The 14,495-nt window shown below is 36.2% G+C and overlaps 1 protein-coding gene across 4 annotated transcripts in view; it reads right to left on the reverse strand.

Annotated features, from left to right (window-relative positions):
• cep78 (centrosomal protein 78) overlaps positions 1-13,563 on the reverse strand; it is a 47,324-nt gene extending 33,761 nt beyond the window's left edge. The window contains exons 1-10 of one of the 4 annotated variants that reach the window (XM_041255918.1): positions 13,399-13,563; positions 12,833-12,905; positions 12,425-12,683; positions 11,907-12,076; positions 11,652-11,724; positions 8,746-8,849; positions 8,104-8,278; positions 3,985-4,098; positions 3,444-3,508; positions 2,548-2,656 (exon numbers count right to left, since the gene is read on the reverse strand). In XM_041255918.1, the coding sequence (XP_041111852.1) occupies positions 2,548-2,656; positions 3,444-3,508; positions 3,985-4,098; positions 8,104-8,278; positions 8,746-8,849; positions 11,652-11,724; positions 11,907-12,076; positions 12,425-12,677 (1,063 nt within the window). In that variant the 5' untranslated portion in view covers positions 12,678-12,683; positions 12,833-12,905; positions 13,399-13,563. Of the gene's footprint in view, positions 1-2,547; positions 2,657-3,443; positions 3,509-3,984; positions 4,099-8,103; positions 8,279-8,745; positions 8,850-11,651; positions 11,725-11,906; positions 12,077-12,424; positions 12,684-12,832; positions 13,136-13,398 lie in introns of those variants that run through there. The other 3 variants (XM_041255927.1, XM_041255910.1, XM_041255935.1) reach the window with 3 other exon arrangements.
• Positions 13,564-14,495: the final 932 nt, after the last annotated feature.

The following is a 14,495-nucleotide window of genomic DNA, read 5'->3' on the forward strand; positions in this document are numbered from 1 at the left end:
ACTGCAAAAAATGTGCGTATTTTAGGCTTAGCGGGAACGCTGGTCCTCATGAGTCAGAATGGCGACTGCAGCCTCAAGTGGTGCAGCACATTTCAGGGAAGCCCGTCGATCTCTTTGCCACAGCAGAGACAACCCATTGCCCCCCGTGGTTCTCCCTCCGCAGCTTTCCTGCCGATACCGCTGCTCCCTGTCTTCTACGAGAAGATCAGGAGAGACAAGCCGACAGTTCTCCTGGTGGCCCCCAGATGATCCAGGAGATTCTGGTTTTCAAATCTCTGCCAGCTGCTGCAGGGCCAGCCCTGGGAGATGCTGCTGAGCATGGATCTCCTCAGTCAGACGAAAGGCACCCTATGGCACCCAGAACCGGGCAGACTCCAACTGAACAAGACCGCCTGCCCGCAGTTGTCAGTTTTGACTCGCTTTAAAGTTGCACAGTGCATTTCTGACCCAGATGGACTCCAGGAGATCACTATGCATACATGCGCGTAATCTGGTTTGTTTACTTTTTGATGTCTAAGACTTTTAAAATAGAGGCTCCACAGTTGCTGTGTCGATCCCGTGCCTTTTTATTTTTATTATATTAGTCTCACATATCACACAGAGCTCTTTTTAATTTGCCATTTTTTTAAATAAGTGTAAGGTATTTGTCATTTCTAGCAAATATAAAACATCTGATTTTTTAATCCAAATACATGTAAAAAAATATTTGTTCGGATATTTGTCCCAGCACTAACACACACACACATACATTAAACTCATTTTTTTTTTTTTTTTTTATTGAGTTTTCTTTTACCATTCACGGGATAGCCCTATCCTACTTTACCATATGTTCAGATGTTCTGTAATAAACAATAACTTTGTACATTGTAGAAGCGCTTCTCTATTAGAGTACTGTCTTCAAAGTATGCAGAGGGAGGGGCTCTTATTGACCTACTTTCAGCATCCATCTGTGCCAAAACCTTTTCCTAGATAAATATTACATACGATAAATTAAGGGTAACCACATCCCTCATGTGCACAAAAAAAATAAAATGTGTACTAACAAATAAAAACAGTAGTCTGTAGAAAATAAACCAATAAAGAAAGCACATTTTTTTAAATGACATTGTATGAAGGCAATCCTTTCCATTTAAAGTAAACAAACAAGTATTTTCTAACAAAGCCTTGGTTCAACATATTACTGGATTATTTGGTGCATATGTATAGCTATTATGTACTATATATCTACTTACAGTATGATAACGACAAAATGGTCTGCACGGTAATACCCGAAAATAATCTTAATATTTTTTAATAAAATAGCAGGCGCAAATATAGCATTAAAAACTGGTGGATTGCACCTGCTGCCAGCTTACTTTGAAAACCCTAGATGACAACTTTAAAATGAAAGGGCAATGTTTTATTCCATACACTAGAATAAACAGCATGCAGACTCAAAGTAGCTTACTTATTGAATCCAAAACAAACAATACACAGCACACTAGTTCATCATGCAGCAATATATCAAAGGTCATTCTAAAACTCACTCAGAACACAGATAAGTGCAATACTAACTAAACACACTTTTTACATACTACAGCACTGTATTAAACCACACGCATTTACATTACTACCTGATACATATAACAAATATTTAAATAAAAATATGCAAATGAGTAATTAAGGAAATAAATCTGCATCACACTAGCAAATCCAGGCTTTTTATGATCTCATTACCCCAATGCCTACCTTCATGATATTGTAGGATACTCAGTCTTCATTAATATAATGCTTCCTTATGCAAAATTAAATTTTAGACACAACGCTGATAACTTCACTGGTTTAATTTGTCTACAGTTTATTTGTCTTGTGGAAGTGCAGTACACTTACATTTCCGTATCCTCCAGTACTTTACATCACTTTTCAAAACATTTTCCTGATCTACCCAACAGAATAAGGCACATTAGAGGCATCCCAGCTATTGCATAAAATAAAACAGGACTGTAACCTTGTGCCCTTTTTGCATTATCGCACTGCGACAGTATTATAGGTGCTAAATAGCTGGCCATGGCTACCACTGTAATTTTTTATTATTATTATTTGAGCTCTTATTGGAAGTTGGTTATATAGATCATCATTTGAAACCACTCTTAATTGAACTTCATCTGCCGCATAGAGGAACAATAACTGAAACTTCATTACAATAAATTACCAAGGCAATTTACATTCCACACGCAAGCTGATTTTTCTTTTGGCAAGAAGCAGAAAGCAGAGTCAGTCCAGGTGTATTATGGGCTCTCTTGTTTCTTGACAAGAACTTGCATACTAGTGCTGGCACACAAGTATGTAAAGAAAAAAGGTCTACAGCCAGTCTTGGCTCAAAAAAAATATGGTGTTTAATAATGAACGGGAATGTCATTCAGTCAGTATGCGATTGCAACACAATACAAGACTTGTCTACTGCTTAATGTTAGTTTCTGGATTTTTTAAACGTTTGTTACAAGTAAACTAAATGGAGACATTTTACACATTTAAAAGTAAATAGTTACTTCCAAAAATGTTTCATACCTATCCTGATGGTAGCTTTTCCTCTTACTCCACTTCCAAGCATTATGGTTCTTTTCCGCTGTTTAGGTTTCAATGAGTCCTTTGCAGGTGGTAGGTTTATCCAGTTGTACTACAAGAACAAGACAAGAACAACAACATGGAGGGTATTCAGATTAGGGGTACTCATTTTCTGGGTAATCTCCATTAAGTAGTATTTGACAGCAGGTATTAATAAAATAATAAATCAAAACACACCTATTTATTAATGTGTTGATTTCAAAACAAGAAAAGCTGTCATTTTCTCACCTTTACAACTGAGTACCAATCAACTGCAATTAACTTCTGCACTGACCATTTAAAAGCCAACTGTCACCCAAGGCGCCAACGTTATTACTGCCGTATCGAAGCCATAAACTATCAATGAAAACATGCTGCAAAACTAGCAAACCAACACATGCTACCACTGTAAAAACCAAGATAGTCTGAGTTTAAATCAGAGATAACACTTGCCCAGGACTACAATCCCACAATGCTTTGCCCAGATGACGCATTTCTAAGGAAACTAAGTGAAAAAAAGTAAAACTGTTGGACAAATAATTGCATATAAAATATAAATTCTAGTTTTTTTTTTTATCACGACAGGTTCTATATTAACACAAACATTTTATATATATATAACTGTGCAAACACTGCATTGTTTTGTTTTGAGTAATTAACATGTTGTATTCCACTTAAATAATGTCTAACAACTTCAAATTCCTTAAAGGCAATTATTAGGAAAACATGACTATCGGCACACCCCTGATTCAGATCATGGACAAAGGTAAAGAAGACATACCTAAAGCCAAGTGCATATACGAGCAGTTAAACATTACATTACATATTTGACAGAATAAATTAAAAGACAGAGAACCTACCTCAGGGCTGGCTTCATTGGAATTCACAAGTACTCTTTCAATTATAGACTTTATAAGATCATTATCTGAGAAAAGAACACAAATTAAAAAAGTGTATTTATAGGTTGTTTTTTTTTTTTTGTTTTTTTTTATGGGTCAACACCTATACTGCCAGAACACTTAATTAGGACATGAATCTGGCATTGCATTGAACTAGATGCAAATTATTTTTATCATGTTATGCGACATCTAAAGCTGTGTGAGCAACACAGCTGCAACCAGTCTACCAGACACGTGGAAGGCATTACCTTGTGTAGTCAGGTCAAGGCTGTGATCATGGCAAACCAATGTCAGTTACAGGTACCAATAGAGGCCAGGCAGTGTATATCACAATTACTTGTTTTACAATTTGAAGCTGCATAATATGATAAAACAGAAATGTTTTTCTACAGCAACGTTTATGGCTAAGAATACAAAACTTGTTTGCACCATTACTTTAATTTAATGTGTGGAAAACTCAATTACAAATCAATAACAAAATGATTGTAAGCAAAACACTCACCAACTAAAGGATTTTTCCGAAGATCGAGAACTACTACTGTGGTGTTAGACTGCAGCACATCCAGCAGTGCTCGGGCTCCTTCGTTGGATATCCCACACTTCTGAAGGTCAAGTGCTACAAGAGATAGCAGAAATAATGCTGCGACTATATAACTAACACATACATACTGGATGTAATTTAATGGCCAGGAACTAAAACCTTCTAGAGCATGCAAAAGATCAGCTTTTACTGTATACAGTTTTATCTGTACTGATACAGATGGTTACATTAAATGCGCTTACTAGTTTAAGGTTTAAACCTAGCAAGGACAAACATGGTATTTTCATGTTCAGACATGTATTCGAATATTTGTTCATTTGAAAAACATTATCCAAGCCAATCTACATGTAACACCATTTAAGTTGAAAAATGTCCCAGAAGAAAGGCCTTTAACATCATGAATGAACTACAAAAGCAAAATGATGACACAGTACTTCTGGTTAAAAAATAAATCTTGTAGTTCAGGTAAAAACAAACTAGAAAACACATTTAACAGTCCTCACAATAAACAAGGTGGCATAAATTTAACTTGAATAAACTTACATCTGGAAAAGAGTGTGCAGTACAATGAAAAAAACAACAATATTTACTCACCCTTTTATAAAATTCCACATAACACTAGGCTTGAAAGAAAAATAAAGTCAATCTCTACATGAGTCATTTCTTTTGAAAGTTGGAGCAACATACTTGACCTGTATCATATTGCAGACAGAAACAGACCCCGATCCACTCGCTTCCCCAAGTCAGGAGCAGCACCAGCAACTTCACATGTATGTAAAGATCACTATTTGGCAGCTAGTGTTGCTTACACAATATAATTTGGAGTCTGTTTACAATGCTAATATTTTTTCGACAGCCAGGAGTAATCAGGGGACCAAAAAGGGTTGTGTTGATCTTTAGAGATCATTATATATACATATATCGGTCTACCTAAATTGCAGTTTCGCGGATATAGTGAAATTGAGGGATCACCGCGAAATTCACCTCTTAGGGGCCAATGCATACCGAACAAATGCCGAGAGGAAAAAAATAAATAAATAAACCTTATTTAAATGAACTACTGCACAAAACAAGCGACACAAACTAAGTATCTTCCTTCTGTAGATAGGCTTTTTTTTTTTATTCCTTCGCCAACCTGTGTGCATTTCACTTAAGCAAAAAACAAACAAAAAACGACCACAAATAACATTTACAAAAAAAATAAAAATTCTCCAGAGTGGTTAATGTTGTTGTTTACTATTCTAATGACAACAAAGCTTTAATCAGCTTGTACTGTGCAGTAGAGGGTGGGACAAAGTCAGTCCTTCACTGTTTTCATTTAGGTTGCAAAAATCTAGTTTTCAGCATTGGAGGTAAAATAGTAGAAATGGACAACAAAAAAAAGCAAAGTATATTTCGGCAGATGATCAGTTCAAGATATTTCCCAAAGAAACCGTACATGCAGAGTGAGGTAATTGTTTTGCATATCTTAATGTGGCTTTGGAGAAAAAACTGTAAAACGATCACTATTTAGCTTCAGAATCACATATTAAACAAAAGGCTACTACAGAAGCTGCTAATCAAAATGTAAAATAAACAGCTTCCAGAAACCAAACTGGAAAGTCAGCCCAGACAAAAAGTATTCCTGTGTGCAAGTTAAATCAGTAACGATCTAGCACAGACAATTCACTTTAACCTGCTGCTGACTTTTCAGCAGTTTGAATTTGAGACCCAAATAGCCACGTTTTCTTTGTTTTGACTCTGTACTAATAAAATAAATTATTGGCCTGGACAAATAACATGACAACGAGCGTGCTGCATATATTGCCTTTATTACAGTATACCAGATGCCCCTGGGTATAACTTGGCAAAGCTTTGCTTAACTTCCAGCAAATGCAGTGGATGGAAAAGTCTCAATGTATGGGCAAGTCATCTGCAGGGGGATGCTGCATGTTTACCTTTAACAAATGACTGCACTGTGTTTTAGTAAGGAAGCAAATACCACTATTTGTAGGCCTATAGTGCTCTGAAATAATGTCTACTTAGGTTTCTTTAATGTTTACACAGGTCAGCGAAATGTTTGCGAAATCCTAATTTTATCCCGCAACCTACCGGTGAAAAATATGTAAATTTATCGCGATTTAAGTAGACACCTATATATCACACACACACACAAAAAGAAATTTATAAATTCGATAAATTTCTCAAAAACAAAGACTCCTGTAACAAAAGCTTTGCTTTTGTGGAAGAGGAAAAAAGGTTACAAGAAATGTCTACAATTATTTATTTTAGCTTTTTTTTTTTGCAAAAAGATGCTATATTATTGTCTACAAGGTGCTAGAAATTTCAATATGATAATGCAGAACCTAACTAGAAAAGTCTAGAAAATGCTGGATTGTAGGTGAACATTCTTAGAGATTATAATAAAAGGGTTAGGCATAGGATAATTGCTGTCATTACCAGTAAATCAATGTGGGGAAAAAGTAAAGAGCTATCTGAAGACCTTAGGCTGAAAATTATGTATTGTCATAAAGCTGGAGAAGGATACAAGAAGATTTCCTAGCATCTGAGTATCCCAATTACAACTACTGTTTCTACAATCAAGAAGTACAAGACTCATGGTACCATCACAATACTCAAGAACAAGTAGAAGAACTGTGATAAAGGTAAAAAACTATCCGAGATTGACTGCCAAAGATATTCAAGGTGAACTGGCTGCAAGTGGGACTGGGGTTTCCATTTCAATCACAGGTTGAGTATTGCATGGTGAAGGTCTCAGTGGTCACAGGCCAAGGAAAAAGCCATTCTTAGGAAAACGTCACAAGGACAATCGCGTGAAGTTTGAAAAACAGCATCTGAATGATGGATATGAGTTCTGGTGAAAGGTTCTGTGGAGTGATGAAACAAAAAAACAAACAAAAAAAAAAGCTATTTGGTCACGCTGATAGTTGTTACGTTTGGGGAAAGTCTGGTGAGGCGTAAAAGGAAAGAACACCATACCTACTGTCAAGCATGGAGGTGGTAATATCATTCTATGGGGCTGTATTTCCTCTAATAGCACAGGGAATGTAATACATGGTAAAAAGGATTCCATAGCAAACTAAAAGATACTGGCCAATCATCTGAAACCCTCCACTACCAAAGATTGATTTAAAGCACAACTGGACATTCCAACACAACGACAATCCAAAGTAGTTATCAAAATCTACTTCAGAAGGGTTAAAGAAGAATAAAATCAAGGTTCTAGAATGGCCTAGTCAGTCCCGATCTAAATCTGATTTACAATCGTTGGTATGAGTTGAAGGCTGTGCACAAGAGAAGTCCTCAGAATTTGAATGAACTGGAACAGTTTTGCATTGAAGAATGGTCAAAAATCACTATGTCAAAAGCTCATTGACAAATATCCTAACCGTTTAAAATAGGTTATTATTGCTAAAGGTGCCTCAACTAGTTATTAAAATAATTTTCCTTCTCGAAATATGAATACTTTTGAATCAGCATTTTTTGAGTTTTGCAAAAAAAAAAAAAAAACAGCTGAAATAAATAACTGAAGTTCTTGTAAGTTTTTCCTCATCCACAAAACCAAAACTTTTGCTACAAAAGATTTTTCCTAAAATTATATCTATATATAGATATAGACACACACACACACACACACACACACATACATACATATACATACATACACACTGTTATATGTATTTTTCATTTCTGTCACCTGTGCAATTTCTGGTCTTCATTCATGTAAAAAAATATATAATGGATACTGGGATATTAGCTGGACATTTAAATGTGCTGTTTTCTACCAGGACACAATGACAAGCCAAACCAGGAGTTACCTAAAGTGGGTACTGGATTACATAAAAATATATTAGTTCCTGACATCCTACAGGCTTGTGATACATTAAACTTGGCACCTTAATACTTGCTCTCACTGGTGTCTTGGTAAAACCCACCAAATGATATTATCTCACAAGTCATTCTTTTCATACTAGTGCTTGTATAGTTTTTAATTGCACTGTATTTTTAAAAAGATTATACTTCATTTATAGGGTTCATGAATACCTAACATATCAGTTTTTCTGGCATCATCTTTTATACCTTTTAGCCAGAGATCTTCTCTAAGAGCGTCTGCGAAGGAAATGGCTCCCCGATCCCCAATTAGGGTATTGCAGCTAAGGTTGATCCTTCGTAAGCCAGTCATGCAGTCTAGGTCAGGTTTTCTATAGCGAAGACTTTCAGCCCAAGCCTCACTGTGTCTTTTGGTTGCCTGGTACTAGAAGAGAATTTGAAAATACCAAGATCGTGATTATTGTCAAACTGTGAAAACCTCCAGAATCTGACACTTAGGTACATATATACGCACACTTATACACATACAAAAACATATACAATACATTTAGAATACTGTATAGGGTATAATTTAAGCTGATACCCACACGAGGTCAGAGAAACTCACAAAAAGTGGGTGAAAATCATCTAATAAGTGGCACTAATTACACAAATACTCAAGCATATGTTACTTCAATTATTCTTTTGCTGGAAACAGGGGTCCATAGGTTTTCCTGTGCATGCAAATTGCCCCTGTATAGTAAATGCATTACTTAGGCAATTTACCCATAGACCCATGACATCAACGTCTCTATTCCTAGGAAAACAGAACACCCTCTTCTGGACAGTTATGGACTATGCAACATTTGGTTATTATACTATAAATACAGGTACATTTTTACTAAATTTTACCTTGACGATGTTTGCCATGTGTTCAGCCCCACTCCATGTTAGATTACAGCCTGCAAAATTAACTGTCTTGATTGAGGTGGAGTTCTTCACACTTTGGCAAATAACTGAAAAATAAGAAAAATTAAAAACAGTAATATAGTATTCACATGTCACTATATAAAAAAAAAGCAATGGCTGATCATGTCTAATGATTGATTATTTTAGTAAGTTAAGTAGCAGTTAAGTTAGGTAGAGCCAAGAGTACACAAATCTGATACTACTACTAATTTTCTGACTCTAAAGAACTATATATTAATTAAATTATTGATTTCAATCAAAATATGTCTGACAAAACTAATTTTGCTCAGACAACTTTCCTGCTACTTTTACAGGTGCAAGTCCTTTGTTCATGCCTACAAAAACAGTAAACATGACCTAAGAAACATTTGTTTATTTTATTTTTTATTTTTTTAATCAAATCAAAAAACAATTACTGTTTGTAATTTCTGACTATAAAACATAAAAATATGATGTTTAAAATGTTTACATGTTATCAAAAGTAGTAGTGGTGCCACATAAAAGCCAAATGAGCAAGAACTCAATACCCAGGAAAATTATTTGGGTGAGCGAGTGTCAGTAACCGACATGTGCCAAGTCAAATAAGGTAATTCTATTGCAGGGTTAGAAACTAACAATACTGTGCTACTAGTCCAAAGGACTAGTACCTTTTGAAACTTGCTAGTCATGATGTGAAGTGACTAAGTTGGAATCAACAACAACAGCTGGGGCCCCTAAAATAGGCTAAGATTGTATTTTGCTAAAAAATAAACACCTATGAATTTAAATTTACTTTTGTTAAAAAAAAAAAAAGCACCATACAGATCGATCAATCACCTGTTTGCACCTCGTTACTGAGTGACTAACTGTACTTGTGTGCTGAGAAACTGACCCTGACCACACCACACCAGATGCGGTGACAGATGAAAACAATTCTCAGCTGTGTTACCTTGCCGACCACTTTAGCAAGTACAGTAGACTCTGCGAGAACTGACTGACACTGAATCTACTACAGATACTAATGAGAGCACAACAAATACAAAAGAAAAATGAGGGAAACACAGATCTTTTCAAGAAAGCTGGGAGACTTTGTATAAATGGATTATATATTTTTAAACACTGCAACAGTTGTGTTTTTGGAAGCATCCACACTATATATTGACCAAACAGGTGTTTTATTTGCACTATGCGGGACATTTACATTGACATTTACGGGTATTTACAGTATAATTGTAAATCTTGAAAAACTACTCGCTTCTAAATCTTTTGTAGTCATCTTTGTATTACTTTAGTATAAATACATGTTAATTTGGATTCATATGTTGCTTTTTTCTGACTTTATGTGAACGAAAAGACACACATTTGCCCATTTTCCCATTGGAAATAGTGATATTTTGAAATATCACTGTCCTGGTCACAAAAGCAAAGTTTGTGGGGAATAATAGCCATGTTCTATACTTTTGAGGCATAAGCAATTCGGAAATAACACTTACTACCCAGGAACAAATTATTATTTTTTTTTGTTACACAGTGTTACCAGTGATTAAAGCCTGGTTTTCAAACAAACTGATTATCGCTCAACAGTACTGTATTGGTAAAGTAAACAACACCAAGCTACTGACAGCGAGCCCCAAGCTTCAGTGTTTATAGATAGGAACTAGTGCTGCAATGATTATTCAAATTCATCAATTAATCCCAAATTTTGCCTTCATCGATTGATTCATCAGTATAGCACTAATAAGAACACAACTTTATTATGAATATATTGTGTTACTGTTTGAAGCAACATTCTATGATAATGTTCATTATAGTAATTGTTTGGTTATTAGTTTTACAATGTTTAGTAAAACGTGGCCTATTATTTGACCGTGTTAGTACAACCGGCCCCCTTTGCTAATGACATCTTCACTCAGGGTCGTAACCCAGTATAAATCTCCACATTTTTGTAAAATGACTTTACACTTACTTCAAAAGATGCAATGTGTTTCAGTAAATTCAAACGATAAACTTCACATCCAGCGCAGAGAGAGAACACAAACGTAAAACATCAGTAAGTGGGGTTGGCATTGCAGGGGAGATGAAGGGAGGTTTCGGTTCCGAGTGACTGTTTTCTAAGCATTATTTGTGAATGATTATTCATCACTGCTACACCCCGTTAGAAAATTGACTTCCCTGCATTTTTTTTTTTTTGCAAGACTGAACGTGAGAGTATTTTATTTATTTATTTTAAGTACTCACCCCGAGGACTACTGAGATGCAGACATCAACTAGTCCTCATCAGATTTACTTTGCCTCGAATGAGCATGAGTTTCTAACCCTGATACTGAATGAATCACTCTTCAGCACTTAGCTGCACCAACAAGCATGTTTGTAGTCAGGAAAAACACTTTTTAACATGATTAGTAACAAACTGGACTAGGCTCAAATTAAGATTTACATTATTATTAACACACTTAACAATCAAGAGGACTGAAGATCAATGTGCATCCCGTTTCCCCTGTCAAGCCAATCACCTCTTAACCACCAAACCTAAGCAACGGGTGCTACTGAAACCTGGAGGTGGGAGGAGCCTGGGAAACCTTAAAAGGGTGGTAAAAAATGAGGAGTTGAACGAAGCCCAGCCTATGTTACTACACCAAGCGGAGGAGCTCAAACGATAATGCAGCACTCCCTATGGGCCCTCAAGATTAACAATATTAGATACAGCAAGCTCTTGACAGTGTGTCTCATTCTGTGGTAGTGCCTTTATTGGATGACCCACTGGGAACCCTCACATAAGGGTATTGTTCACAGTTCATATTACTATTGTAATCAAACTTCAGGACCATAGAACTTTTCATCAACCAATCCCAGCAGTGTTTTTAGTTTACCTTCCAATCCTTCATCTCCTATGGGGCAGTATGCCAACGAAAGGTTCTCCAAAGATGTTGTTTTTGCTAATCCCTACAAGATAAACAAGATAACATCTTAAATAATACCAAGGAGTAAACAAGCTTTGACGTTTGTCATTGCTGAAGGCGGCAAAATGGTTGGTTCCAGAAATTAAATTGTATTTTCTATCTTGATATGTTACTTTTAGTTTGCAATCATCTGGGAATTATATAAAATGATAGCTTTTACTGTACCTTTGTTAAAAGAATTAAATCTCTTTCTCGCAATGGAAGGCCTTGCAGTTCCACAGTTTTGAGAGAATATGAAACAGTCAGACAACCTCTAACTGATTTACACAGTCTGAATGTCATGTCCTTGGAACGGAAGGCTGGGATTTTTTTCCTGTAAGACGTTCTATATCTTTCTGTAAAAAAGAGGAAAAATGGTCACTCAGTGGGCACAGCAATTAAGATTTAAAAAAAAAAATTCCATTAAAAGAGAAAAGGTTTGTACCACTGGCTGTTGTAGAAGCTAACTTCATACTAGGTATTTGTAGGGTTAAAATAAGTGCTAAATAATGAGCTAAAATATAACACAACACTGTGCAAATCTCAGATACCAAAAGATGAACTATATCAGCAAGAAATAAAAGCTGTTTCATGAAGAATTACTAAAACAGATGAAAATGTGTATTTAATTAAAATTCTGAAATAATGTTATCTGAATTGACAACTATTTTGGACTCTGCTCGTAAGTGCTTAAAATAACAAACCTGCTTCACCAAGACTTGGCTGATGGTAGCTTCTTATTGCAACATGATGTAGATGTTTGTTGATAGTAAGAGAATTTAATATGGGAGTCCAGTCAACCAGCTTTAACCGATCTCCATTGAGGTCCAAGATACCCTGGCCAAGCTTCGCTTTCACAGCTGGCAGTGGAACCGAGTCTTGCAGAGCGCAGGCATATTCATAGTATGACTGAAAATCTACAGCCCCCCGACTCCGTACTTGGACACTGTCTATCATTGTGAGCTGGAATATAAAACAAAAGTCTCCTTTCTGTGACCAGTTCATATAGTTAATTATGTTTATTTTTTAAATGATGGGACTCAAAAAATGTTAAATGTTGCAAATTGTGTCCATTTTCAAGATGTTTGCAATCAGAGTGGTTCACAAATCACCTGTCAGTGTAAAGGGTCGTTGACAGTAGTTCAGCATCTTCAGTACCAGTTGCCATCCATAGACATTAAAAGCCTAGATAAGCAAAGTGTCTTTATGCACATTTTAACTGCATGTCGCTGGAATAAACACAATCTGACTTATCAAGCCTGTGCTATGTCACTGGCAATTGGTAAAAGCAACTGAGTATAGGCTATCTCAAAAGGTAAATATTTCAGTAATTTAAGAAAAGACACTCATGACTGCAATCATAAATATTAAAAGGCACAGTTTTAAAAAATAAATACATAAAAATACAACTGTACTTCTGTATACATTCACTGAACATATTCGTCCAAACTAATAATAGTAGTGCTGTAGCACTAATTACCAAGCCTGAAATGAACAGCAGTGATATAATTTGAATGGAAGCTAAGAAACAAGCCACTTACTTTGAATCCCTAGCAGATATTATTAAATAAAAAGCAGATCATAAACACGTAGAATCTCCCTTTACTGGCAGCTACATCAGTCATATTAACAGCTTAATTAACAAAACGATGCAGCAATTCCTAACTGATGGTCTTACCTGCTAAGCTTTCTGCATCCAGCACCTACCTGCCTGATCTAACCGCGTTATTGTTTCCTTGGTTTCCCAACCGTCCTCTTGTTGAACATAGCCTGTTTCCTGGTATGTCTATGGGCAAGTTGTTTAAGGCACCATCTGCTCAGCTTCTGCCGCTGAGGTTTTAAAATGGCCACCTATCCATGCCCCCAAATCTCCCAGCACACCTTGCGCCGGTAGCTCCACGCTGTGCCGACCTTACTCTGTTTACAGTTGAGAGCACCGTGGAGAGGGAGTGAAGTGCGTTTTTTTTTTTAAACTGCTGTTTGTGCAGTATAATTCATTCGTAAAAATTGCAGTTTCTTTGTTAAATTTTTTAATATATTGTGGTTGTTTTGTTTATTTTTTTCCATTTGAAAACGTTTAGATGAATGTCCACGCCGTGATTTGAACCATTTGGGTTCGAATTCACAGCCTGTCTTAAAGACACTAGATGGAACAGGTACGTTTATTGTACTTTCACGCAGCCCTTTTTAGAACAGCAGCAAAATTTATAATAGCAAAGGTTATTAGGAGGTTTTGGCCCAGTGGTTAGAGAAAAGGAATTTATACAGCGAGTGCGCCGGTAAAATCTCGGTGTAGGATCAAATTCGGTTCCCCATGGAAATCAGTGTCCACTCATTTTGCTCATGATGAGCTAGCTGTTTTTTTTTTTTCCTTTCTGCACGGGCTTGTCTGATTTTGTTAAACTAGCGGGTTCGCGGTGACAGCAGCTGTTATTTTAATGTAATATCTTCGCTTTAAAAATAAACGTTCAAAGCTGACAAGCCTGTATTATTACAAGTATTATGAATTAGTAATTTAGCAGACGCTTTTATTATCCTAAGTGACTTCCAGAGACATGTTCCCTCATGATGAGTACACATATCTTTGTAAATTTGCCATCACCCTTCTTACAATGATTGAGTTACTCAATTTGTAAGTGTGTTTTACACTAAGACTATTTCTTACTAAGTTTAATTTTCATTATAGCTGTGGAAAGTGTTGTCCAGTCCTAGAGAGCCAGACATGCCAACTCCCCCGTATTCACCCGGAGTCTGCCGTATTTTGGACCTTCTCAC

This window comes from Polyodon spathula, chromosome 1 (assembly GCF_017654505.1).
Source record: "Polyodon spathula isolate WHYD16114869_AA chromosome 1, ASM1765450v1, whole genome shotgun sequence".
Lineage (NCBI taxonomy): Eukaryota > Metazoa > Chordata > Actinopteri > Acipenseriformes > Polyodontidae > Polyodon > Polyodon spathula.